Raw genomic sequence first — 27037 nt, 5'->3', positions numbered from 1 at the left:
TTAATTTAATAACATTGCGTCCAAACTTTGGATGAAATTACGCTTTTTTTTTTTAGATTTCTATAAATAAATAAGAATTTAAAATAAAATCTAATTAGAAAAATGGCAGTATGAGAGTGCATGTTTTTATCTATTATATTTATAGTTTATACAATCCTCATGGGCAAGTGCTATTTCATCCGTAATTTGGACGACTGTCATTTCATAAAACCTTATGGGAGGATGGAATAATTGATCATTTTTTTTAAATATTTTTATTTTTATAAAAATGAATATTTAATATTTTACATCTAAAAAAATAAATAAAAATTAAAGATAATTTTAATATTTATATAAAATATTAATATTAAGGGTAGATGTGAAAAGAATTACAGAGTTTATTATATTTTCTATAATATTGTCTTCTTGACAAAGGATTTGTGAGGAAATTAAATAATAATAAATAAATAAAGCTAAGGTTAGTGGCTTCTATACGAAGAGCTCATCTATATATAGTAGGGTTGGAAGTTTTGTGAGAGAGGATTGTTGGGCATATAGGGAAGGTCAATTTAAAATGAATCATACTTCACTTAACCTCTTGGAAGCCTTTATTTACAGAGGCAAATCTTCCACATTTGGTTCGGGTCAATTCAGAAGTTTTGTTAGAGGGGAAGGGATTGTGATCGGATATGGTTGGAAGTTTTGTTAGACAGGATTGTTGAGCATATTTTTTGCTGCTACATAGGTTGTCTGTTTTACAGGTATAATTAGGGTACGTAATTCTTTCCCTAAAGGAAGTATAATTCCTTTTCTTTTTCTTTTTCTTTTCCTTTTTTTAAGCAAAACAAGGAAAATTATTAGCATGTAAGATTTATATTGTAAATTAAGTAAATGTGTACAATGTTGTACACTTTCATGCAGATATATACAATATTGTACATTTTTTTATTTAAAAAAAAAAAAGATATAGCAAGAATTAGGGACGCAACAAGGATTCGAAGTGGGGGGAGGATAAATATAAGTTCGTTGAATTTCAAAACGTCCATTAACATCTTAATCCCATATTAATGGACATATCTATGATCGTGTTGCAATGAGCTAATACTTATTTCATCAATAGCAATTTTTTAAAATGTTGTTCGATGATTTTCAAAAAATAGAATATTAGTAATGACTTCTAATTTATTTGAATTTTCTTTTAAAAAAATCAAATATTGTAGTTGAATTTCCATTATCTACGAATTGTATAAAAGTTATACAAATTATAAAAGTTATATAAATTATAAGGATTTATTTTACATTTACGTAACATTCAAATAATTTCTTGACCTGTAAGTCATGAAAAAATAAATGTTTATTTGGTTTTGTTTGGGTCTAATTTTTGGAACAATGAATTTATAAGATAGGAAAATAATTAAGTATCTCAAAATTAATTAAATAAATAGTGGAATGAGTACTCTTCATATGTTATTTAGACATAGCTTACACCTTTAAAAAAAAAAAAAAAAAATTGGATGAGTACACCTTTTATCATTTGTTACTTATCTTTTGAACCAAAAGTTGACACATATATACTCCATCTAACAAACACATGCCACAACCCCCACAACCCATTTAGGCCTTCCCCATTCACACAACACAACACAAAAATTTTATTTTATTTTTCTCGATGAAAAAAATAGCCACAAGTTCACACACTATCAGTTACTAGCATTTATCATTTGGCAAAACAAAAATTACTAACATTGCGTTGATCGCAATTCAAGAGAGGGGAGAGCATAGACTAGAGTAGTGATATGCCAAAAAAAAAGATCCAGAGTGCTTTCATCCTCATAAAAATTAAAAATTGGCAGAGGATCTGCCACACAGGTAAACAAAACAAATCTTAGAGAAAGCAGAGAGGGGACTGAGGAAAGATTTCAGAGAAGAGAGAGGTCAGATTGGAAGAGTCTGATATGCTATATTGCTATTCTTGTTATCTAGATTTGTGATTTGTTTGATCGGTTTTTTTGGTCTGACTGAAGTTTTTTTGGGGACAACTAGGCAAAAGGGTAGGTCATATATATATTCTATTTGGGTTTCATGGGTCAATTTATCTCAAAAGTCAAATTTTAAAAAATTTGGGGGGGCCATGGCCCCCCTCAATCCAAACGTAGTTCTGTCTCTATCGAGAGTTGAAGTACTTGCTTCATGCAAATGTATACAATATTATACATATTTGTTATATGAAAAAAAATTTTTAAAAAAAAAAAAGGGGGGGGGGGGGGGGGGGATACAGAGCGAGAGTTGAAGTACTTACTTCTTTGTGTACGGATGACAGCCGCATGCAAGACATTCATGCTTTTCCTTCCCACATTGGAGCATTCTGGAACAGCTTCTAGGATATGAATAGCAATTTTGTAAAATCCTCTATCCACTGCCAGGAAGAGAGGAGATTCCCCAGCATTATTTGTAAGAAAAGTCAAACTTGGGTCTTCCTTAATTAGTAACTGCATAATGTCATAATGATCATTTTTTATAGCCTCATGCAATGCTGTATTCTTCTCCAGATTTTCCATCCTTAGTAGCTCCATTTTCACTTCAACTTCTCGGTCATTTGCACTAGTTATTAGAAGCTTTGTCATGTCGAAATGCCCTAACCTCGCTGCAATATGTAGTGCAGTGTCGCCTTTCCAATTTTTCTCATACAAAAGTGATTGTTGTGAATCGATCGCGAGGATCCTTTTCGTGATTTGCGCATTTCCAGATTTTCCTGCCAAGTGAAGAACAGAGTTCCCTTCCACTGTCACCCGCCTGAGATTTAGATTCACACCCCCAGCTTCATCAAAGAAACCATCATTCCCATCAATTGCAGCTTTGAACATTCCAGCATCCATTGTTATGAGTTTCTTCTTATCTCAACGGTAACCTTGTTTCCCAAAGATAAGCATGACACACGACACAACGACATTACAATTATTTTTTAAAAGAACTTACCTCAAATTAATATAAAAACAATAATAAATAACAAAGAAGTAAAATTGCACTCATAAAATGAATTTTAAAGTCAAAATTTCAGTAATCATTTTACATAAATCAAATACTAACGTAACTAACAGGACATACCATTTATTAATGTGATAATTTAAAACAAAATGAATACTTTTTTTTTGAAGAAAAACGAAAAACTTATAACAATTAAAATATATAAAACAAAAAGTTAAAAGGTTAAACTTGAAAGGTAAAAGTTCTTGTATATATGGTGTTACACGCACTTATGTTTTTACAACTAAAAACGTGACTTCAGAGCTGTAGAGGCCTTGAGGGTCGGGAAAAAAATGTGGAGAAAGGCAAATCAGGGGCGAGCCAGAGACGGGGGCGATTAAAAAGTAAGAATAAAATTAAAGATCAAAACTCAGAACCCATTAACATCAGATGTGCGAATTCACAAAGCAAAAAAAAAAAAAAAAAAAATTAGATGTGCGAGTGAGAGAGAAGACTTGTACAAATAAATGAATAAACTGAGAAAAGCAAGCTAAACAGGGGTGGACGAGAGAGAGAACAGAGAACTAAACGATTGGCGCAAGAGAGAGTCAGATATAAAGCAGAGAGAGTGAGCACAAAAGTTCGAGGGAAATATTTCAGCGAAAGATAAACAAAAAAATGCAAGGGAAAAATGAGTTGAGTGAGATTCCTATGAGAAAGAGAGAATCCAGTTTGAAGCTTCTAATTGGGTGTCAAATCATTTAAATTTAACGTGAGATGTTCACAAATTAGCTAGAAATCCAATTGAGTTCACTGAAACCTACATTTTTATCATAGTTTGTTAAAAAAAAAAAATTATTTAATACATTATCAAAAAATAGACCAATCACTTTCTTAAAAAAAAAAACACCAATCACATTGATTTTTGTAGTAAAGTTAATCTCTTTAACAATTACCCAACAAATAAAAGAGAAAAAAAAATTTTAATTTTCATCCCAATACATCTAAGGCTTACTTGTACACGGCAAAAAAATTGAAAAGTCTGAAACTTTGTCTCTCCCACACGGCCACACAGTTGCAGCAGTCTTGCAGAACAGAAAAAATCTTTCTTACAGACTTACACAGGTGACTCTCTCTCTCTCTCGCTCTCTCTGTCTTCGTAGAGGACTTGGGCTTTGCATTCTTCTTCTTTTTCTTCTTTCAGTTCTTTCTCTTTGCGTTCAGCCTCCTTCAGTCCTTCTCGCCACTGCACTGCCTTTGCTCTCTTCTTCATTCTTTTTTTAATCTTTTCAGATTTTAGTTCTTTGCTTTTCATCCTTTGTTTAAAAGTAAAAGTTTTGTCCCATGTTTAAAAGTAAAGGTTGTGCACTTTACAGAATTGCACTTTCCAAGTATGTACTATATGTTCAATTTTTCTTTGGTAGACGTACTATGTGTTGAATTTAGACAATAAAGGGTGACTAATTTTGTTCCCTTTTCATTATCATTGTCAGTAACTTATTGCTGTGGGCCCCTTAATTTGTGACTCAATTTTGTGAAGTTTCTGTGCTTGACAGCTTGTGCTTGTGCTTGTGCTTGTGCTGTGTGCTCCATGTGCTCTAGGTATTTGTATTTTCTTTGTTACAGCCATGTGCTCTAGGTATTTGTATTTTCTTTGTTTAGTTTTTTTTTTTTTCTCTTTTTATTGCTTTATTTTTTAAATTCTTATAATATATTATTTATTATTATAATAATCAATATATTATAAACAATATATATAAAATTATTAAAACAAGATTGCGCAACAAAATAGAGGATGAGTTTCTCTCAAATAACTTAGTTGTCTACATTGAAAAGAAAATTGCTGAGAACTTTACTGTTAACTCAATACTTAATGACTTTAGTTCTCTTAAAGAGCGTAAGTTACAGTTTTGAACAAAAATGTTTAACTTTTATGTTATTGTATGTTTTGCGACTTTGCCCATTTTATAGTTGATTAAAGATATTAAATCATTTTTTCAATTTTGTCTCATGGTTGTTTAATTTTAATTAAATATACTTTGGTTTATACATATTTAATTATAAAATATTGTACAATACTATTTTACATTTCATACACACACCAAAAAAAAAATTATATATAACCTCCAAATATAAATTCTTGGATCCGCCGCTTTTTGTGTATCTCTCTTTGTATGTGAATGTGCACTGAGTGTTGACTACTAAGAATGCATTTGATTGTAGTTGATAGGTGAATTATTATCTAGTTGGCTTACAGTTAGCTTGCACTGTTGGCTTAGAAAATAATTTTGATGAGACCATTCGGATGACATTGCAAAAGTACCAACTTCTACTTTTTCTTTTTTCTTTTTTTTTATACTCAACTTCTAGAGGTTATTTAGCTAAATATTGCAAAAAAAAACGTAGTTTATTGTTATTATAGATACTGTTTAAAATTATTTAGCAAATTAGCAAAATGAGGAGAGAGACTGAATTTTGGTAACACCGTTGCCAAAATTGTAAGAAAAAAATATGAGAGAGAAGAAAGTTGAGTGATGTGATAGGGAGAGAAAAAAAAATGAATTTCGGTAATGAGATTATCGAAATTCTTGTCCTGCCTAGCCTTTACCAATTGTGGCAACCAAGTTGCCGAAATTGTGGGGAATTGAGGAGAGAGAAAATATTAATTGTGACAACCAAGTTGCCAAAAATGGGAGGGGAAAAAAAAAAGAATTGTGGTTGCCAAAATCTTGGGGAGGAATTAAGAAAAAAAATGTTACATCCACAATATTTTCACAACAAATCACATGTGGTTAGTTGTTATTAGTTCAAATTTGAATTTAACACTGAGATTACTTTTTTAATCCAACAATAACAACCAATAACAACCTACCACTTAGAATTTATTGTAAAAATGTTGTGGACATATCATTTCTAAAAAAAAAAAAAAGTGGCAATTGATTTGTGGCAATGGCATTGCCAAAATAGAGGGGAAAAAATTGTGAGAATGGATTTGTGGCAATGGCATTGCCGAAATAGAAGGAAAAAAAAATTTTGGGAATGGATTTATGGCAATAGCATTGCCGAAATAGAAGGGAAAAAATTTTTTGAGAATGGATTTGTGGCAATGGTATTGCCGAAATAGAAGGGGAAAAAAATTGTTGCAATTAATTTGCCGAAAATTGGAGGAGAGAGAGAGTTGTCTGAATAAAAAAAAAAATAGTACACGTATTCTTATTCTTAGTTGTTTTTTTTTTTTTTTACCGAAGCAGTTTGGTTTGTGTATATGTCATGTTCTTTCATTTCGTATTGTAAAAGTACCCTATGAAACAAATAATGATAGATTCAAGTACAATGAGTACATTGATTCTTATTCTAAAAAAAGTACATAGATTCTTACAATACGAAATAAAAAATAAAAAATAAAAATGATTGATGCACACGTTATAAACAAAAAAAAAAAAGTGCATAGATTCTTATAGAAGAAAAAAATGATTGATGTGCACGCAAAAAAAAAAAAAAAGTATATAGATTCTTACAATACGGAAGAAAAAAATAATTGATGTACATGCTGTAAACAAAAAAAAAAGTAAAGAAAGTACATATATTCTTACAATATAGAAGAAAAAAATGATTGATGTGCACGCTATAAACAAAAAAAAAAAGCAAAGAAAGTACATAGATTCTTACACGAAAGAAAAAAATGATTGATATGCACACTGTAAACAAAAAAATCCAAAGAAAGTACATAGATTCTTACACAGAAGAAAAAAAATGATTGATGTGCATGCTGTAAAAGAAAAAAAAAAGTACATAGATTCTTACAATATGGAAGAAAAAAAATTATTGATGTGCACACTAAAAACAAAAACACAAAAACAAAAACAAAGAAATTGAGATTTTCGCAGAGATTATTTGCAAAGTGTCCCATCTATGTTGTGTTGTATTTGGTCAATTGCGTATCTAATTTTATAGTTTAAAATCTAAGAATTTAACTTATATGAAACTTGCATCCTATTTAAACAACACTAATGTTACTGAAGTTTTCACGGTTCTTATTTTCTACTCTTTTTCTCCTAAAAATTCCATCAACCTTCTTCTCCACTCTTATTCCCCTCATAATTCTACCAACCATTTTCAATTCATGCGTGCCATATATTCTACAAACAACTATAAGGAACAACACTTGCAAATATCTATCCGTTCTTTATCTCTTACAATGTGAGTTACATCTCTTAAGTAGTTACTTTTTTTTTATATATAATATTCATGTAGATATGTTTTAGGGGCATAGCTAAGCATGAAAATCTTGTTTTTTATTAAATTATTTGTTCATGCAAATCTTGTTTTTGTATTATGTGTTTTGCAATATGAACTGATTTGTATGACATGTTTTAAATTATTTGTCTATGAATTCTTGCCTAAAATTTCATATAGCAAAAATATATTTCAAAATTGACATATATTTCCTTAAAGAAATACTTAGTTTGTTAGCCTATAATATACACGTATGCTATAAGAAAACCAAAAAAAAAAAAGGTTAGTATAGCTCATAAACCTTAATATCTAAGTTTTAGGTATAATAATAATAAAGAAAATTATACGATATTAGAAATTTGTTTGATAATTATCGTATGAATGCATGAGAACATTATATAATCTGTCTTGTTTTAGAAGAAGCAAAGTGAAGAGCAATATAAAATAATTAACGTAACCATAACAAATCCTTCTAAATGTTAATGTTTTGCTAAGTTACTTAAGAAAAGGGAAACAAAAAATAATTTTAACTACTATGATGGACAGTAATAAATTATCAGTGAACCAATTCTCTTTAATAAAATTCTCTCAGCTCTAGTTATTTAAACATTGAATATTTTTAATGGATTACCTTTTTGTATTGCATTGTAATAGTTGTGTAGTGTTAATATATTAAAACTATTGTTATGTTTTAGTGTAGATGGCAGAAAAATTGTTCATTTTTCTCATCCATTCCAACAGAATAATTAAACATAGCGAAAATGGGATTTATTACGAAGGGTCACTTCCTTCTATGCTTCCATTAAGCCGGGGTGTTACATTTGAAAATCTATTTGATGGAGTAGCATCCATGCTTCATATAAACAAAGAATATTCAAAACTGACTATTTGGTATAGATTTCCTTTTCAATGTCATCCACATTATGTGACTTACTAGCAAGTTTTGGTAGAAGATGATAATGGTGTCAATGCAATATTCAATATGTTAGATTGCCAATATGGATTTGTAAGTGTAGAGTTATACGTGGGTGTAGAACCCATAAGAAGCCACCGAGATGTTTTTCCCATTCAATATGCCAATGAGTTAAATGCTCGAATGGCCCAGGCTCCATTTCAAATATATCCTACATTAAATGCTACAATGAGTTAAACCATGCAACATCCATTTAAAGGTATATTTTTTACAAACCATCTATATAAAAAATTACAAACTAAGAAAATAATTTCCAATTAAATTAGGGGGCCGAGAAGCTTACTACAATTGCGATATGAAGTGAAGGAATGTAGAAATTATAAAGTGATACTTGCAAGAAAAGAAAGAAAGAACAAAAAAAACACAATCAGATAATCATAAATATCTTCTAAAAAAATATAATCCTAAACAAAAACAAAAGAACAATAATAAAAAATAATAAAATTAATATATAGTGATTATGACAGTTTTTTATGCTAAATATTAAATATAACTTACAATGCTTATAGTTCATAATAAAATTGAAAGAAACTCAAATAAAGGATTTATGAAGCAAAATTTTTAATAATAATAATAATAATAGTTTTACCAAAAATAATCATACACACAATAATTAGTATTAACTATAATATAACCATATATAATATTTACAATATATTAGCGTATAATATTTATAAAGCATATAATTAATTTTCATTTCCCAACCTATAACCACCCTAAAAAGTAAAGATTCAAGAAACTTAATAAATTTTTATACCAACTAAACTTTGAAGAAAAAGAAACACAAATGTACGATTTATTGTACTAAATAATAATAATAATATACATACATATCTTTATTATAAACTAACAAACATATTATGCAATATATTTTTTCCAAGTAATAGATGTAATAATTGATAATAACAAAGTAAAATTAATTATAAAAAGATAACAATAATACAATTTATTACAATTTTTGTGGTCATATGCTAATAATAACAATAAATAATATTAAATAATTTCAAAATTAACAAAACGCATACATAAATTTAATTAGAGAGTTGAGATGCTTACCACAATTGTGATACCAACTGAAAGAGTACTGAGAATTATAGAGTGATACTTACCACAAAAAATAAAAATAAAAAATAAAAAAACACAATCAAATAACCATAAAAAATTCATTAATCTAAAATTTGAATAATAACAACAACAACATAAACTATAATAATAACAATAAATAATATTAAATAATTTCAAAATTAACAAAACACATACATAAATTTAATTAAAAAGTTGAGATGCTTACCACAATTGTGATACCAACTGAAAGAGTGAGAATTATAGAATGATACTTGAAAAAAAAAAAAAACAATTAGATAACCATAAAAAATTCATTAATCTAAAATTTGAATAATAATAACAACAACAACAATAATCATAATCATAGGCATACAAATAATATTAACTACAACAATACATAATATTTTACAATGTATTAGCTTCTAATATTTACAAAGCATATGTTTATACAATAATAATAAATTTGTTAATTTCTAGAACTGTAAGTTAATAAGCAAAGCAAAAAAACTTACATTAACTAAAAACTTACAATCCTTAGTTGTGCACACTGAAGCAAAGCAAAAGAGTAACTGAACAATTGAAGGATGTAACTTTGTGAGGAGATGCAATCCTTCAGCGAGGATACTTGCCTTTTATTATGAAGAGGAAAAATAAAAAGACAAAAAAGAATCTATGAGATAGATTTTAGGCGTGATATCAATAGGTGGTTTTATTGGGAATGATCAATGAATATATTCCAGGCAGAGAATAAGAATCAGAGGAAGAGCTGAGGTGATTAGTTGATTGACTCCTCACAGGGTACTTTTACAATACAAAATGAAAGAACATAACATACACACAAAACAAATAAAAAAAAACTACTGAAGAATAAAAATATGTGTACTGTATTTTTTTTTATTCAAACAACTCTCTCTCTCCTCCAAAAAAGAATCTATGAGATAGATTTTAGGCGTGATATCAATAGGTGGTTTTATTGGGAATGATCAATGAATATATTCCAAGCAGAGAATAAGAATTAGAGGAAGAGCTGAGGTGATTGGTTGATTGACTCCTCATAGGGTACTTTTACAATACGAAATGAAAGAACATGACATACACACAAAACAGGTCAAAAAAAACTACAAAAGAATAAGAATATGTGTACTGTATTTTTTTTTTTATTCAACAACTCTCTCTCTCCTCCAATTTTCGGCAAATCAATTGCAACAATTTTTTTCCCCTTCTATTTCGGCAGTGCCATTGTCACAAATCCATTCCCACAAATTTTTTTTCCTTCTATTTCGGCAATGCCATTACCTACCACAAATCCATTCTCACAATTTTTTCCCCTCTATTTCGGCAATGCCATTGCCACAAATCAATTGCTACTTTTTTTTTTTTGTTGAAAAATGATATGTTTACAACATTTTTATAACATTTTTACAACAAATCCTAAGTGACGGGTTATTACTAATTGTTATTGTTGGATTAAAAAAGTAATCTCAGTGTTAAATTCAAATTTGAACTAATAACAACTAACCACATGTGATTTATTGTGAAAATATTGTAAAAATGTTGTGGATGTAGAACTTTTTTTTTTTTTTTTTAATTCCTCCCCAAGATTTCGGCAACCATAATTTGTTTGTTTTCTTTTTCCTCCCATTTTCGGCAACTTGATTGCTACAATTCATATTTTCTCTCTCCTCAATTCCCTACAATTTCGGCAACTTGGTTGCCACAATTGGTAAACCATTTGGGCACTCCCCCTAGCATGCACTAGGGCACTTCACAGGCAGAGGTTGGGCAGGGCAAGAATTTCGGTAATCTCATTACCGAAATTCATTTTTTTCTCCCCCCTATCACATCACTCAACTTTCTTCTCTCTCATACTTTTTCTTACAATTTCGGCAACGGTATTGCTGAAATTCAGTCTCTCTCCTCATTTTACTAAATAACTTTGAACAGTACCTATAACAACAATAAACTCCGTTTTTTACAATATTTAGCCAAAAAACTCCGACTTCTTGCCTAATATACAGTCAACTTTCACTATTTTATTTTATATTAAGTTATTCTATGTTTTTATATATATATTCAGTTTTGACAATAGTGATTTGCTTGTATAGTTATACTTAATGTGGCATGTATATATAATTATTTCAGGGAGGTATTTTTATAGATTGTTTATGTTTTTTTTACAGTACATTTTATACAGTTTATTCACCTTATTGTTTACATTTTCTTTAAAGAAAATATAACTAGATTATAAATTATAAATTTAAGTTTTTAAAGTGTGAGTAATTTATGAGGAAATCATTCACAATTGTTGTATATTTTAAGAGAAAATTTGTTTAAGATTCAAATGTTACTACTCAATATAGAAGTCAAGATTAAACAATGAATTTTTTAGTGATAGTTTTACCATGTATATCAAGAAGAGTTTAAAAAATTGAGTTCAAAATCAATTTTAGCATCATGAAAGAACATAGAGAACAACATTGTTGAGTTATTGTTTTTTTCTTTTTTTTCTTTTTAATTAAGAACCTTATTGTATTTAGCTTGGCAAAAATTCCTAGCTCCACCACTAATCCTACTAGGTACTAGGTACTAGGTACTTGGGTGTTAATCTCCTTGACCTTGGGTATAATATATATCCGAAGCTCTTAAAACCTAAAGAAAAATGTTACAACCACAAAATAAAATAAAATAATTTTTGCCACGTGGCAAGTTGTTAATAGTGAAGATATGAATCCATTACTTTTTCTTCATCACTCACAAGCAAAAGTTGTATTATTTTTTGTTTATTTTATATTTTGTAATTTTAGATTATAGTAATATTAGAAAAAATAAAATAAATTAAAAATCTTAATATCACATCTAGGAACGGAATTAGGACTTGAAGTTATGGAGGGCGGCTCTAACCATTGGCTTTGCTGCTTCTTATCTATTGAGGTTTTTTTTTTTTTTTTTTTTTTTTTTTTTTTTTTTTTTTGTGGCGTGCATCTTCTACTAGGTAAAGAGTCTAAAGACACAATTAAAAAAAAAAAAAACTTTTTAAAAGGCTAATTGTTTGTTTTTAGTAAAATTGGTTAATTAGGCTTAATTATTTTTAACTTTACTATCGGTAATTTTTTTTTATTGCGATAAGTTTTTTGGGCTTGTATATTTTGTTTTAAATTTTAAATCTATAAAATTTTTAATGGCCTTTAGATAAGGAAAATACTACAGCTACAAACTTTTTTTACAAATTGCTAATATGATGAGTAGTTATTGACAGGTAAAAAAATGATGTAAGTGGTGGGTTCAAATGCGAACTAATAAGAATTTGTACCTCAACGGTTTGTAAAAATGTTGTTGATAAGTTTGTGCCTCTAACATTATTCTAAAAAGAAGCAATGATATTTTTAAAGGGGCAAAATGTAATTTTATTGAACAAAATTGCTAAAATTCATGTGTATATATATATATACTATATTTTTTAATAAAAAATTTGGGGAGCCATTGCCCCCTAATCAATAAATGCCTCTGTCCCTGGTCACATCATTGTAATATACATTACATTAAAGACATATCACAGCGAATCAAATGTCCATAAAACTATGTGCTTGCCCACTTGTGCAGTGTTTTTTTTTTCCGTTGTTGTCTGTTCAAGGAAAGTGTTGAAGATGATGAACAAAAGCTGCAGTGCCTGCTATACGACAGGTCGCATTGGTTATGTTGGTGTATAGGTTACTGTTATACCGCATGGAAATATCCAATTAGTTAAGATTAGTTAGTGGAGTCTGTAAAGTAGTTACTTTAGTTTCTCCCTTTGATCACTCTGTTTCTCCTATATAAGAATAGGGTTATGTAAATTAATTTGTAAGCTTGATGAAATTGATCACAATGGTAGAATTTTTTTTCATCCGAGCACTTTGCACCTTTGCTCCTTTTCTCTTCGTCCATCTCTGAGACCAAACTTTAATATGGTATCAGAGCATAATTAAGCTTCATCGAAGAGTTTTTCGTCTTTGATTTCTTTGCAAATTATTAATCTTTCACTTTCAATCTTGCTTGTCGATAGCTTCCAATGCGAATTCCAATGTATCTACTTCCTCTAGATCTTCTACTACTGTGAGCACAGTCGTATCCTCTTATCCATATATATATCTGCACAATGAAGTTTGGGTTAATTTGAAGGAAATTTTCACTAAAAGCAACGGTCCAGAATGTTTGAATTGAAGAACGCACTTGCAACACTACACTGAACCAGAATCAATCCACAGTGAGCTTGTAAGTTGTATTTCACCAAAGCTAAAGAGCCTTTGGAGGAATTAGTCAATTATCGTTCATTGCCAAATAATTGCCCCTGTGATGTAATGAAAAGTGTCAATGAACTTTTCCAAAAAGAATATGATCACTCTCTTTGGGATCACAGAATGAATGGGAAATATATATGGAATTTTCAGCCTGGCCAAGGAAGAAAATGTTGGGCTTTGTGGAGTTTAGTTGTATTTGATATGGATTATGACCCGACCCAAAATAATGTTGTTACAGTTTTTAATGGGAGATTGTCTGAAGCTTTGTCCATGGAGCGAAGGCTTGGGCCGATAGGCCCAAGCTTAGGGGTCTGAGGGCAATGCCCTGGGAAAAAATTTTTGGCCCGTTTTTGTAGCCCATTATGAATCTTATGCGCAAGATATAAAAACTGTTGTTTTGGAGATTAGGGTTTTGATGTCGTTTTTTAGAGAGAAAAATGTACTGTCGCACTCTATCTTTTTTCCTGAGAATAGTGAAACCCTGCAACTCCGTGGACGTAGGCAAATTGCCGAACTACATAAATACTGTCTTGTGTGTGATTATTTTTCTTTGGCGTATATTTTTCTCTCTTTTTTTTTTTTTTTTTTTTTTTTTTTTTTTTTTTTTTTTTTTGCATATCACAGGTCTGAGAATTTCGTACATATTCTCATCTAAAAAGGAACAAGGTTTTCTCGATGTTACTCTTGGTGTGGCAGTCTTTCTCTCTCTTGACAAGTCATACATTAAGGGTTGTATTTTTATTTATTTATTTATTTATTTTTTGGAGAAACCATTAAGGGTTGTACTTAGGTGCAAAAGATAGGTTAAAAGTTGAGCATTACCTTTTTCAAGGAAAACTTAACATATTCCATTTGGAAATTCCATAACAAAAAATCCTATTAAAAACTCAATTAATACATGTAAGCCCAATAAACAAGGGGAAAGATTTCAATGATTGCCATCACGTTCATTGTGTAGCTCTCTAATATCATTTTAAATATGATCCTAACTCTCATCCATGTGAGCTAAGCTCTTGTATATGCATGCTGAATGCTCACTCATCATATCTTAGTGTAGGCATTTCATTTTGCAACTGAGGAATCCACCAAAGGTTAAATCATAATTTTAAAATAAGGACAAAATTTAGTTTCAAAATTAGTTGCAGCATAAGGTTACAACATTACAAAATTGCATGTTCTTTATGTTCTTAATACGCATGTCAAATTTTTTGTGTCAATCGGATATTATTTACCATATGATCTATAAAATTATATTTTATGTATAATTTTAAACTATAAAAACTTGCAATTTAAACAATTTATTAATGACATAGCTATTAATCTTTAATTTTTTTAGAAATTTTGCAAGCACGGTGGATTTGTCAAAATTTACCTACAATAAAAAGATATTGACTAAGGTTTAATTACAACAAATTTCGTAGTTAAACTTTGTCCTTAAGGCCTCGTTTGGAAGAAGAGAATAGAATGGAATGGAAATAAATGAAAAAATAATAATTTTAGAATATTCTTCTCTTCCCTTGTTTGGGAGTTTTAATGGTGGGAATGGAAAGTCCATTCCCTTATTTGGGAGTTCATAAGGGAATGGAATGGAATGAGATGGTCATAAGGGAATGGAATGGAATGGAATGAAATGTATTTAAATAAGGGAAAAGAATGTATTTAAGTAAGGGAAAGGAATGGAATGGAATTAAGTAACATTGATTGGATGTTTTAAAATAAATGAATGAAAATGAATGGAATGTAAGTAATCCTGTTTGGGAGCAACATGGAGAGAATGGAATGAAATCATTTTATGACAATATTACTATTAGACCCCTATTTTAAAATAAAAGGTTGAATATATAGGGGTATTTTGGAAGTTTTAGTAAAAAAATCATTAAATCTAATTTCATTCCCTCTCATTCCTCTTAATTTCGGGGGAATGAAAATTTGAGGTTTTAAAGGGAATAGAGAGAAATGAGTGTTCTCTCCTACCCATTCCATTTCCTCTCATTTAAACTCCAAAATAAGGGAATGGACTTTCCATTCCCTCCATTAAAACTCCCAAATAAGAGAATAGAAGAATATTTTAAAATTATTCTTTTTATTCCTTTCCATTCCATTCCCTCCTCCCAAGCGGAGCAAGTGGGAGGAAATGGAATATGTAGAAGGAAACACTTGTTCCTCTCTATTATCTTAAAATCTCAAATTTTCATTCCCTTGAAATTAAGAGAAATGGGAGAGAATGAAATTAGATTTAAAATTTTTTTACTAAAACTCTCAAAATACTCCTATATATTCAATCATTTATTTTAAAATAGGCGTCTAATAATAATATTGTCATAAAATGATTTCATTCCAATTCCTCCATGTTACTCCCAAACAAGATTACTTAAATTCCATTTATTTTTATTCATTTTTATTCCTTTATTTTAAAACATCCAATCAAGGTTACTTAATTTTATTCTTTTCCATTCATTTTCCTTACTTAAATACATTCTATTTCTTTCCATTCCTTTCCATTTCCTTATGATCATTCAATTTCATTCTCTTATGAACTTCCAAACGAAGCCAAAAAAATGTACAAATTAATAAAAATGTCTTTTGAGTTGTCCGATGAACAAGAAATTCACTCTAAAATAAATTGAGTTTATTAGAACATCCGTAGCAGATGTTTCATAAAAAATGTCATTTTGACACACCATAAGCCTACTTTATTATTTTACCACATTATTTTACAATATTTCATTTATCAGATGTTTTATCATTCAATTCTATACATTAAAATAATATTTACTATGCATTAAAATAATATATTATCTCCTCCTTGTCATCACCATCAACAACAACAATGGCACATCGACCACTGCTGCATCAACAGTCACCAACAACCACTGCCGCAACAACACTAACCAACCACCACCGGCACAAACCCACATCCACCAACACCACCTTTAAAATAAAAAAATAAAATAAAAACAACAAACAAACAAACATAACCAGAGAGATCAACACGGCAAATCAAACAAACCCAAAAGCAAAACCCACATCAAACACAACCAAAGAGATCGGCTCGGCAAAAAACACAACCAAATCAAACCCCAAAAGCAAAACCCACCACTACAGGCCGATAGAGAGATATCCGATGAAGGAAACCACCCCAAACCCCATCTGAACCCACCTATCAAAACCCACTCACCTCTACCGTGAGTCCATGACCCACCTCGCCACGACCCACCTCACCACGACCCACCACGACACCATACCCACGACCCACACCATCACCTAACCCATGCCGGAGCCCATGCCAAAATATACCCACATCGGAACCCATCCTTCACTAGAAAGAGGGCGATTAGACAGAGAGGGAGGAGAGAAAGCAGGATCCGAAGAAGTGGAGATAGAGTGGCTCAGAGTGAGATGAGAGAGAAAGATGAATAAAAAAATAATGAAGTACAAATGCCATTTGAGTCCGTACCGTGTCAAAAATGCAACGGTACTGTAGCATGTTGCAAAAGTTTGACACATTTAACACATATAATAAAGCTCTGTTTTTTTATGTTAGATGTGCCAAATGCCAAATATTATAGCATTTGACACATTTAAGAGCTCTGCTGTGGATGCTCTTAGAATCAAAATGACATAAGGCACGTGCTTATATATGGGAACTTCCTATGAAAAAAATAATGTCACATCAAGATTAACAATTAATATACATTTTGATGTGCTAAATAATAAATGTACTCTTATAACCATGTATGTGAATAAAAAAATTTACTTCATAAGAAATCATATAATGGTTTTTGGAGCATAATAATTCTAACATTTCTCTCTATTAAAAAGTCTTGCATTGAGTAGTTTATACAGGTACTGAAGGTAAGATAAAAACTGAGCATGAATGATGAATCCTTCTTTAAGCAAAACTTAGATTGCAAATTCTAATGCTTTTTCCCTTGAGTGAACGTCAAGCCAAAATACATGCGAACTTTCTATCTGCATTAATGATTCGCTTGAGAGAGATTTAGTTTCACTCGCGTGAGATTGGTTTCGTTTGAGCGAGAACCTGGTTTCACTTGAGCAAAAAATACGTTGTTCAATTTCTTCACGGCAACTCTTGACAAATTTTTACACCAAACCAAATACAATTAGTGTTAGTTTGGATTGCACTGAAAACGTTTTTCAGCGCGTTTGCATTTTAAACAGTGGGTCTCATACACTATTCACGAGACCTACAAGTATGGAATTCAACAAAATTTTCATTAAAACTGGACCCACAGTACTATTCACACATTTAAAAATTATTTTGTTATAGTATTTTCAGTTTTCAGCAATAAGCGGTATCCAAACAGACCTTTAATTCAAAATATTTGAACATAATTTCTTTTTTTCTTTTAATATTTCTATAGTTTCATATCTTAGAGAAAATTTTCATAAAGGTTATCAGCAAAATATAAAGTGACCAACAATAAGGCAATGATGTGTGTGATCTCCCTGATTTCATTTTCTTTTCACCAACAAAGAGTAAAGAGTAAACTTGTTATATTAGAATATTCAAGAGTGACTAATGTCAACACTACGACTGTGATCTCCCTGATTTCATTGTTTTGATGTTTTCAACAATAAAGAGTAAAATTACAAGAATGACTAATTAGAATATTTGTGCGTGAATGATGTCTACAATGACAAGAATGAGTAGTTGCAAACCAGAAAAGGAAAATGGATGAATAGTGAATATGGATTAAGGAGGAAAATACATGACAAACGTAATATTTCATGCCCAGTTATGTCATCAGATTTGGTTGAAAGGGCATCAATTCCATCAACAAACGTTGAAAACGTCTATGCCATATTTGATTCGTATAGAACTCTACAATATAATTTTCAAATAGCTATAATCACTAGTTTTGTAAGTTTTAATGACTTTTTCTTAGGGTTGGTGGTAACTACGCTCGTAGTGTTTTTCCTTTGGATTCATCCATTGGTTTTTCACTTTGTCAACAAATCAATATTAGTGTGTTACTTTATCTATGTGATTCATTTGTTGTTGCTTGTAAATCAGAAACCCATTGAATAGCTTAATTGGTTAACTTAATCAAGTTGGTTAATTCCAATAAATCAATCAACGGGTCAAAATTGTTCCTTTCACTATTTTTTCGGGGCATTTATGGGGCGAATTGTTTAAAGTGTGAGGGATTACCTTGGCCATGTCCACTCCCTACCACCCACAAATCACAATCTAATGGCCAAATTGAGGTACTGAATAAAAGTATTGAACACCTCAGGTGCTATACAGGAGAACATTCCAAACAATGGTATGCTTGGCACCAAGCCACCAACTATCACGACTCCACAAATTGACCCCCTTTGAGGCTCCAGGTGGATTTCCTCTCCCAAGGCTACTACAATACATCCCTCGCACCGCTAAACTTGAAGCTATGGATGACCACCTAAAATCCAGGAAAGGAATCCTCAACCTTCTAAAGCACAACCTGCTAGTACCCCAGGATGAAGCTCCATGCAAGTAGATTGGCATAGGACTGACAAAGAGTCGTAGCGTGGGAGATTGGGGCTTCCTCAAATTGCTCTCCTACAAGTAGAAGTCACTAGTAGTCAGGAACAGGAAGAACCTATGCTCTTTGGTCCTTTTCAAATCATCCAAAGGGTTAGACAAGTTGCATACAACCAAATTTGCCCTCTAATTCCAAAATGTATCCAATTTGTAATGTTTCCGGTCTAGAGCCAAAATTGGTTAAGAATATCACTCCAATACCCACTCTGTCACCAGTAGATAAAGCCATAGCGGCAATTGAACAACCACTGAAATCATAGTCAAATGGCATGGCACACGAGAGGAAGGTGCAACTTGGGAACCACTTCACACCCTAAAATAGCAAACCCTCACCTTGTGGGCAAGGTGGTTTAAAAGGGGAAGGCAATATAATGAGCCCAAACATGCAAACCAACCCATGATCATAACAATGAAGCATGACGTGTGGATGACTAAGCATGTCACCAAGATCAAGAACAAAGAGAAAGACGACCAAGACAGTTAATTTAATAGTTACAAGTAGCTGGTCGGCTAGTTAGAGGAACAATCTTGAGATTTTCTTGATTTTTATTTTGCTCCCTAGTATAAATACTAGGAGCCATTTGAAAATTCTGATGCATCAACATGAATATAATTTCCTCCACTTTCTTTGGGCTCTCTTCCTAATCCTCATTCTTCTTCTTGGAGGGTAACTATCTCAAACTAAGTCAAATCCTTTATTAAAACCTACACAGTTTCCCTTAACCAAAACCAATCAATTCCTAGTCCAACCTAAGTAGATTATGAAAATTCCCAGTTTAGACTGCTTGGCTAATTACGCAACAAAATCTATATAGTATCTAAAAGTTTAAACGTAATATTTATTGTTGCTGCACACCTTTTGAGCCACGTTATTGTAGCACTTTGGTCCACAATGGTCAATTTTGGCCCACTTCTATTTATTTGATCCAATCTAATCCTTTTGGTCCACTTCGCTCCACTTTTGTTCATTCAGTCCAATTCATGCCATTTCGGTCCACTTCTATCCACTCAATCCACTTTTGTCTACTCCGGCCCACTTTTTCCTTCTTTTTTTTTTAGTCTTTTGGCTCAAAACTTCTTCTTCTTCATTTTTTTTTTCCTTAATTTTTGGGTTGAAAAGTATGATATTTTATTTTATTTGGGACGTCAAACTCTTTAGTTTTTGACTAAGAAATACAAACAAAGTAGGCATTAGAAATTAGAGATATCAGTCATAAAAAGTAATAAAAATGATAAATATTTAAAAAATTATCTTAAAATTCAAGTTTCAATAATATAAGCTGTGGGGCCAGAGAATTTGTGATCCCGGCCCACTTTACATTAGGGTCCAAGGCCCGCGCCGAGAAGAGGCGTTGCCGAGGACATGCAACGGAAGTCCAAATGGCCTAGAGATATAGTCGAGGACGATCCTGTCCTCGGCATCCCAAAACCTAAAAGGAAGGAGCAGCACACCATTAAAAGCAGTCCCCAAAGCGCTCCCAGAAGAAAGAGCGAATACAGTATAGAAGTGGTTCAAGGAAAAGCTAACGCCTCCGCATTGATGGGAAAAGGACCCCTGAACAATGTGGCGATAAAGGACAAGGAAAAGGCTGCCATTACTACAATTAAGTACTCTGCGCCTGACAGAGCCATGCTTTTCAGTTTTTACAACCACCCCTAACCACTTTGGATATGAGCTGATAGGACAAGTATCAGCCCTAGAAAGCTAAACCTACACGTGGACGTTGGAGAAGGGGAAATGCTAGTATAAAAGGAGAAGGAAGCAGTCCAGAAAAGGGGTTGGGACCAGGGCCAAGAACCAGAGCCACCCAGGCCGTGCCGAGGAGAAAGTCTTCTTGGGCAAGCAAAGTTCACCTCTGTGCAATCATCACGAACACCACGACTAACGGCTGTCCTATAACTAAGGCCTAGCCTTTTAGCCCACTCTCTACAAATTTTATTGTTTGGGCCTTTAACGTTCGAACCCAATACTCCTTGGGGATCGTTACAAATTGAGTCCTTACATAAGCATTATAATTATATTTGGAAAGAAAAAAATGTTACAATTCTAAACTTATATAATAATTTAAATTTAATGTAACATGTCACATCCTTACATGTATTCCATGGGATGTGAATGTACAATTTTTTTTAAATATTCTTGGATATGTTCAAATTCTTCAACCAATTATGGTATAATAATAATAATAATAATAATAAACCTTTTAATAACATATTCTCCATTTATATAAAACAATATTATAATTATATAATTTAAATCTTTTATTAAATTAATTTATCATATATATATATATATATTGTAAGGACTCAAAGATTAAACAAACCAAGTCCCCTTAGAATAGTGAGGTTAGTACAGTTCAACTAGGCCCAAGTCAATATATATTTGTAAGAGAGTGGATTAAACAAAAATGAGGGGTTAGCCCGAAGACAAAAATAGGGAAAAAAGACTAAGGATCACAAATTGAGTAGATAAATGGTTTAATACAAGTTCGCCCGAGGAGGCCAATGATACTTAGAATAATACATTGTTCATGCTCTTCTCTCAATGTTCTTGTTCTAATGCCTATCATTTTCCTCCCCTTTTATCTAGAAGTTCCCTTCCCTTATATACTTCTTAGCACTTCAAATCTTGACCCCTCATCTCCACCTACCCAAATTCTTATCCTCAGACCTACCCCCTTAAGCTTCTGATGAAGGTGGTAGAAGGAGCTGCTTAACTGTGAAATCCACTGTTCAGGTCTCTTCCTTATCAATGCAGCTGATAAAGCTGTTACCAACTATTTAATGCAGAGGTAGTAAGCTACTTCTCACTAGAAACTTCCCCTACCCCCCATGATTCTCTCTCCACACCCTATCCTTCCCAATAGGAGCTCCCAAAAGTCTTTTGTCTCTTCTCCTCCTCTCCTCAAGTGGATTCCCTCTTCGGGCTTATGATGCCTCAATAATCATACTAACAACTCAACGATCCCTTCCTCCCCCCCCCCCCCCCCCCTCACACACACACACACACACACATACACACATATGTCACTATGTATTGTTGTTGAATGCAAATCACATTATATGTTCCATTACACAAAACTTATAAAAATATAAAATACTTAAAAATAACACATGCACTATTTAACCTACAAATTTTACATTATATTCTTATAAAATAAATTACATTCGTGGGTTTGCGACCAATTATATTAATTAAAAATGAATCTTAATTTGTGTGACCCACGAATTAATTCTAATCACCACAATTCAACATGCACCTTATCATAAAGCAAAGCAAGATACACAAAAATAATAAACACTAGATTTGGTGACAAAGTAGAAAATCAATGAAGATCCTTTAAAAAAAAAAAAAAAAAAAAAAAAAAAAAAAAAAAAAAAAAACCACTACGGGGTAATGTACCTAATTAAAGCAACCTACTATAAAAAAGTGGAAGATTATTAACTAGTTGCAAAAACCTTTGTGACTATACTCTAAAGACCTATTTGGTGACTCATTGGTGTCACCACAACAGTTTCGGATCCTCTGAACTTATCATATATGAATCCTTTTACTACCGCGACTAGGCTTCAATAACCAAAACCTTAGGTGCACTCCAAGACAACACCTTGAAATTTTTCTCTACATTGAACTCTTTAGGGAAAACCAAAAGGTACTTGGTTTCACACAATCAAACACTCTCCTAAGGATCTTTGGGATCACAAGATGAGTGGACAAAGGATACGTATTCTTCTATTAAATACAAGGAGAAAGGCACAAGGTTTTCTTCCCGAATAGCACAGATTGTAGCCTCCTTTTCTCTATTGAAAAATACGTGCAAAGTGATGCCACCAAACCTAATCTAAGAATTCAAAAAATAGAGTCAAAATTGAACTTTTTCCACGATCTTGCTTGAGCAAGAGTCATGCGAGCTTAATGATTCACTTGAGAGGAGCGGGTTTAGTATCTCGCTTGACCAAGCTTTGAGCAAACGTCAAGCAAGCTACTAAATTTAGTATTTTGAGTCGCATCTTCAAATACAGACTTCAACCAGACTTTTCATTGACTGAATTACATCAATACACTTGGAATTCATTACAACAAAATTTCATGAAATAGGCCAACACCAAAATCTCATCAGGGTCGTTACAATTGCTTATCATCCAAACCAAGCAACACAGCTTTCTAATTAAGTTTAATACAGATAAAAGCGTCTTCACTCAAAATACAAATTTACTCGCACAAAAAGATATCATAAGAATCTCTTGCAACAATCTGATAGCTGTTTGCAGACTTTCTAGTTATTTTGTGAACAGTTCCATGCAATGTGAGAATATACCACAATAAAATTGTTCCTTCATTAATTCAGCTAGACTGATAAACTAATCATCATTGCGTATCTGAACCATTTGGATTTATATAGAAACAATTCGCTAATAAATTTTCCCAATTTGACTAGAGGGTTGTGCACGGTATCAGTCAACAACTGGAGCTCATCGGAGTTCCAGCCACGCACCGATGGAATACTCGCATGTACACGTCACACGTGCCTGGAGCTCATCGGATATTACACGCATCTCCACGCGCCGAAAGTATTCCTAAACTCTCCTCCACGTGCCGGTTACCTACTCTCACAAGCCAACAAACTGCTGCTAATGTCATCCTGACGTCATCTAATGACGTCATTACTCCACGTCAGCAGCCAAGCAAGCACGTACACATCAGCCCTAGTCCACGTTAGCGACATGTCATAGGATGACGTCAACGGCTCTGCTGCCCGATTCGTGACCCGACCTGGAAACCTAGAACCGACCCAGACCAGTATCCATTGACTTTGACTTTTGCGTTGACCTTTGACCAAAAGTCAAAATTTTTCGAAATGGCCTATCTTGCTCAGTTTTTCGCATAGATTCCAATTTTGGACTCCGTTTCTTCATTTGAAGCTCCAAAATTGGTCAATTGGCACATTCTTCATTGTGGTTTCTTCAAATGCAACTCCAAGTGATCTTCTCGTACTTATCCAACCCCTAGCCTTCATCAAGCTTCCACCTTAAGTTTGAGGGAGGGTGTTAGAGATATATTAAACATATTAGTCCAATGTAATAGGCCCAAGCCCACTCCTACTTGTACTAGTGGTCTAGGGTTTCGTTGCCTATATATACTCATGTTAGGGTTTATTGTAACACAAGTTATTGTACTACACTCTTATATAATAAAGATGTAACCTTTAAGGGATTCCTCCATGAATGTAGGCCGTCAAGGCTGAACCACGTAACTCTCATGTTCTCGGTGTTCTTATTCTATGCTTCCTCTTCCACATCCACTTTAGCCTATACAACATGGTGTATCAATGCTATATTTAACATGGTATCAGAGCTAATATTTAACATTTATTTTCATGGTTTATGGGATCCTCTATTTTTTTTAATTATTTTTTATTATGAAAGAATGAACAGCTAATTTAGTGCGGAAGATGCTGATACTAATTAGTAATTACTTACAATTGCCCCCATTCTTGAGTTTGTCTAAAACTTTGTTGGACGACCTTAGGAAATTCGACAAGTTAGGAGTATCACTATAATTTTACTTTCACTCTCCAAAACTGTAAAAGGATGCAATTATTGGATGCAATAACTATCCAATTTAAAGGATGCAATTATTGGATGCAATAACTATCCAATTTCTTGTTGTCACAACGCAATCCTTCATTCGACATGTTCTGATCGAATGGTCGGAGGGTCAAAGTTGGTAAAATTTCATATTTTGCTCTAAAATTATTGGATTTACCCCAATTTGACTAAATATAGCCAAGGTATTTGGAGAGGTTTCATACTCTCAGTTCATGTCTCAATCGAGATTAGTGGGTTTTTCTTGATTGTTACGTACAAGCGGTAATTCTGCAATTGTAATGAACTGTAAAATCTGAATTTTAAGTGAGGGTGGGCTAATCCTTTAAGTTTTTATCATGCCACTCAATATTTTGTCTTGTGACATGGGCCTTGATCATGTGAGTGCTCATTTAGCCTAAATCTATTACTTACCCATTAGGGCTTCATGATTTTGTTACCCAAATAAACCATTTGCCTTGAAATTGGACGTTTTTCTTCCAAAATCCATTTTGTGTAATTCTGGGCTTTTATTGGGGAAGGTAGATTCGTTTCATTAAGGATGAGAGAAATAATATAGGTCATGAACCTTGATATAATGAGAAAATAATGAGCTTTGATCCGTGATGCAAGAGAAACACGGGTTGTGAGCCCATTTCATGATGACCATGAGCTCAATCCATTGAGTAGAAAAATATGTGGGCTGTGAGCCCATTCCATGAAGTTTAGAAATGTGAGCCATGAGAAACATCTAGCAAAAGCCCAATCCATGTGATTGGAAGAATTTTGGGTTCTTTGGGATTTAAAAGAACTTGGCCCAAAACCCATTCTTTTCTTTTATAAAATACGATGAGGTGGCATGTGTTGCCTAATGGAATGAGGCCACATGACTGGTAAAAAAAAGAGAACTTAACAATTTTTATGTAATGATTTTTAGTAATATACCTTAAGTACAACTTACGTTTTGTCGAAAAAAAAAAAAAAAGTACAACTTACGTTCCCAAAAAAAAAAAAAAAACTCACAAATTAATTAAATAAATAAAAAAACTCACAATTAAAAAAAACTCACAAATTAATTAAATCATAACAATTTTAAACCATATATGGTAAACTTTTGTCCCTCTAAGATTTTAGATATTGACTTGAAAAAAAATATGAAATTACTGAATTCATTATATAATTATTTTCAAATTTTATTACTTATAAATCAGTTTTATGAAAAATAATAAATTATTATTTAAATTCTTTAAACAGTAACACTCTCTTTGTGTATTTTTTTTCTCATCAATTAAAACTTTTGCTTATTTATTTATCTTTGTTCTTCTGGTATAACTTTTGAACATAAATAAACATTGATATAATAGAAAACATTTTCTTTATATATTTTCAAGTGAGGTTTGGCTTTTTTGATAGGGAAAAATGCTCATACACCCCCTAAACTTTTAACCACTGGCCAAAACACCCCTTAAACTATTATGTCAGTCAATTTACTCCTTAAACTATAAATACTTGTCAAATCAGTACTTCAGTTAGTCTAACGTTAAAACACTAACAGAAAAAGCATGTGAGATGCACGTGTTCCCCACTTTTCCACAAAACAAATTCAATAACACGATAGAGAGCAGAGACCTCTAACCGACAGAAAAGAGAGAGAGAGGTGGTAGAATCAGAGCCACCGCAGAGCTTCCCTCCACCGTCTTGTTGCTCTTGTCCCGGCAGTGCCTTGGTGGTTCAGCCGCACCGTTCAAGAACCCAGCACCTGGTATATTTTTTTCCCTTTCATTCTTTCCCTGAGTTTAAATCCACAAAGTTTCTTTTTTAATATCCATGTGCGAATTTCTATAGTAGAAATTCTTGGTTTGGTTTTATTCTTGTTTGTTCGATTTTTTGAGGTTCTATAGAGCTGTTGCTTTTGATTATGCCATAGAACTGTTTGATTAAATGCCTGTGTGAGATATGGCTACTGCATTATCTTAAACTTAGAGGATATGGTGGCTGTTTCATCACATGAATAATTGTTTTAGATTTCAATTTGCAGATCATAAGACAGATGCATTATTTTGTGCAGGTCTAGGTTCACCCGAAGTTTATTTCGGTTCTATTTTGTGCAGGTCTAGGTTCACCCGAAGTTTATTTTTGAAAGTGCTAATGGATTGTTGGAGGAATATCAGCGTTTAATGGCAGCGCAAAGAGTATAGAGAGGACTGGTGCTTTAGTGTGGGTGGTTTTAGTGTGAATGTTTAGTTGATGTTCCCCCCAGTGCTAGTTCTTATCTAGCTTTACTTGTATCTTTCGTTTACCGTCTAATAAAAGTTTTCTATCATTCTTAGCTCCAAAAAAACAAAAAAAAAAAAAAAAAACTTGAATACTTTTCTCTGAGGGACACCCCAATACTTTTATTCCTACACC

The 27037-nt window shown here is 32.3% G+C and overlaps 1 protein-coding gene and 1 long non-coding RNA gene across 4 annotated transcripts in view; one reads left to right on the top strand and one right to left on the bottom strand.

The window, feature by feature from the left end:
• LOC126712867 (ankyrin repeat-containing protein At5g02620-like) overlaps positions 1-27037 on the bottom strand; it is a 66639-nt gene that overhangs the window by 11550 nt on the left and 28052 nt on the right. The window contains exons 1-2 of one of the 3 annotated variants that reach the window (XM_050412366.1): positions 3959-4244; positions 2279-2887 (exon numbers count right to left, since the gene is read on the bottom strand). The exons of 1 other annotated variant lie outside the window; for it this stretch is intronic. In XM_050412366.1, the coding sequence (XP_050268323.1) occupies positions 2279-2855 (577 nt within the window). In that variant the 5' untranslated portion in view covers positions 2856-2887; positions 3959-4244. Of the gene's footprint in view, positions 1-2278; positions 2888-3958; positions 4245-27037 lie in introns of those variants that run through there. One more of the 3 variants, XM_050412364.1, reaches the window with a different exon arrangement.
• LOC126712871 (uncharacterized) lies at positions 26061-26957 on the top strand. Its single transcript, XR_007651179.1, has 2 exons — positions 26061-26390; positions 26740-26957. It is a non-coding gene; the product is annotated as an uncharacterized LOC126712871 (long non-coding RNA).

The sequence above is a fragment of the Quercus robur genome, chromosome 2 (genome assembly GCF_932294415.1).
Source record: "Quercus robur chromosome 2, dhQueRobu3.1, whole genome shotgun sequence".
Classification (NCBI taxonomy): Eukaryota; Viridiplantae; Streptophyta; class Magnoliopsida; order Fagales; family Fagaceae; genus Quercus; species Quercus robur.
Note: the sequence above shows the minus strand (reverse complement) of the source record. Positions and strands in the feature narration are given on the sequence as shown.